Raw genomic sequence first — 1,704 nt, 5'->3', positions numbered from 1 at the left:
TCATTATATATCTCGACCATTTGAACGTGGATCTTATAACTCATGATGTCCTTCCTTTCATCAGATAATAGGAATAGATCATTCAGAGCCAATTGATTGATTCCAAATTCCTTTGTTGAGTCACCTCCCGGGCCAGACTGCCAAGAGAGAAATATTAGATATGAAACTTCGGCATCAAAATATAAGGAATTGGTTTTCGTGTATGCCTCGTAAGGGCTCTCACCATAGTATATGTTTTTCGAGATCCAGTTTGACCATAAGCAAAAATGCATACATTGTAACCATCCATCACTGATCTTACAAGCGGTTTAGTGTCTTGAAATACATCTTCTGCAAAATTACACAGTGTTACGTACATGACAAAACAACAACATACCTAGTGGCTAGTGCACTCCCACAGTGTACGCAGACCTTACCCCTACCTTGGGAGGTAGAGAGGCCGTTTCCAATAGACCCTCGGCTCAAGAAAAAAGAATTAAAACATGAATAAAGAAGTCATGTCAAAATACCTACCCTGAGTGGCACTTGAACCGAAAACACGGTTAAACTCGAAAATTTTTCTCCCATCTTTCCAGGGTTTTAGTGGATCAATTACAACCAAAGAACCATCTTCTCCAATGAAATCTACGACAGTTTTCGCTTCTGCATCGAAGGCAGGCCTTATTCTGCAGTAAACTCTAATATTCCCTGAAGAATAAATTAACAAAGCAGTATAGAGACTTTTAGTGGAACAAAACTTGATTCCGTCGTTTTCAACTCTCTGATTTATCATTTTCTGTTGCCTTCCCAAAACAGTGGAAAGGGAGTGATAAAAAGAGATTAAGCCATTTTTTTTGTTATTTTGGGAAACGATTTTCTATTGCCTTAGATCCCAATGCCTTTCACAATATTGTGTTTGTCGATGCAATCGTTGTTGAAATACCTTTTAGATCCTGAACCATGTTATGCAAAGTTCTGTTTTCTTTCATAACCTTGTGATATCCCAGAGCAGCATTAGCCATATCCAGTACTTGGTCTCCTGGAACCCGGATAAATCAAGTTTCGAATTATCCTTCAAATTATAGAAACGATAGTCGATATAGACATATAGATAGGTATGTTTTCAGAAAAAAAGTTGCCTACCAAGTTGCTTCAGATCACTTTGTAGCTGAGACTGCAGATTTTCAAACTCTCTCTTCGTACTCGCTAACAGGACCTTTAGATTCTGCCAGCGTAGAGTATTAGTCATCCGAGACAGCGATATTTATCAAATCAAGAATGTATTTAGTTAAAAAAAAAACATGTATTGAACTGAAAAGGATCTTGTGCAAATCAAAGCACTGGAAAGCGTGGGAAGAGGGACACAAATCATTTATGATAATTCAATATCATACTATATCATTACTTTTTCGGAACCTAAAGGCTCGTAACGTTACTTAGTAAAAAATTGAATTCAAATTGGTGGGGTCTTTAATCTACACCGTTGATTGTTGCCACGTGGAGTGATCATAGCTATTTATTTGAGTTTGCGGAGATACTAAATATTTTTTAAAAAAAATATTAAGATATTGGTAATATTCTTTTTATATCAATCAAAAGTGAAGAAGGATCTTTTCCATTTGTGTTTGTAATATGTTTTTTCTTTCGTAAAATATTTTTTCGTTGAATCGGAGAAAACACGACTAGTTAGAAGATTATGAGATCGTAATTTGATGAACTTTTTAG

The 1,704-nt window shown here is 36.0% G+C and overlaps 1 protein-coding gene across 1 annotated transcript; it reads right to left on the bottom strand.

Moving 5' to 3' along the window:
- LOC124893051 (kinesin-like protein KIN-14L) lies at positions 1–1,360 on the bottom strand. The gene is made up of 4 exons (XM_047404182.1): positions 1,123–1,360; positions 923–1,018; positions 514–687; positions 1–137 (listed from the first exon to the last, which is right to left on the bottom strand). Exons 1-4 carry the CDS (start codon positions 1,226–1,228, stop codon positions 121–123), a joined length of 393 nt encoding a protein of 130 aa, XP_047260138.1. The 5' UTR covers positions 1,229–1,360; the 3' UTR covers positions 1–120.
- Between the last annotated feature and the right edge of the window lie 344 nt (positions 1,361–1,704).

Source organism: Capsicum annuum, unplaced genomic scaffold, assembly GCF_002878395.1.
Source record: "Capsicum annuum cultivar UCD-10X-F1 unplaced genomic scaffold, UCD10Xv1.1 ctg53295, whole genome shotgun sequence".
NCBI classification, from domain to species: Eukaryota; Viridiplantae; Streptophyta; class Magnoliopsida; order Solanales; family Solanaceae; genus Capsicum; species Capsicum annuum.
This window is presented reverse-complemented; position numbering and strand designations above follow the sequence as displayed.

What these genes read in the sequence shown, in the direction of transcription:
- LOC124893051 (XM_047404182.1), bottom strand. Translation starts at nt 1,228, where the DNA reads ATGACTAATACTCTACGCTGGCAGAATCTAAAGGTCCTGTTAGCGAGT. An exon ending in AAGTGATCTGAAGCAACTTG is followed by an intron (nt 1,019 to 1,122) that starts GTAGGCAACTTT and finishes TCCGGGTTCCAG; the next exon opens with GAGACCAAGTACTGGATATG. An exon ending in CATGGTTCAGGATCTAAAAG is followed by an intron (nt 688 to 922) that starts GTATTTCAACAA and finishes TTTATTCTTCAG; the next exon opens with GGAATATTAGAGTTTACTGC.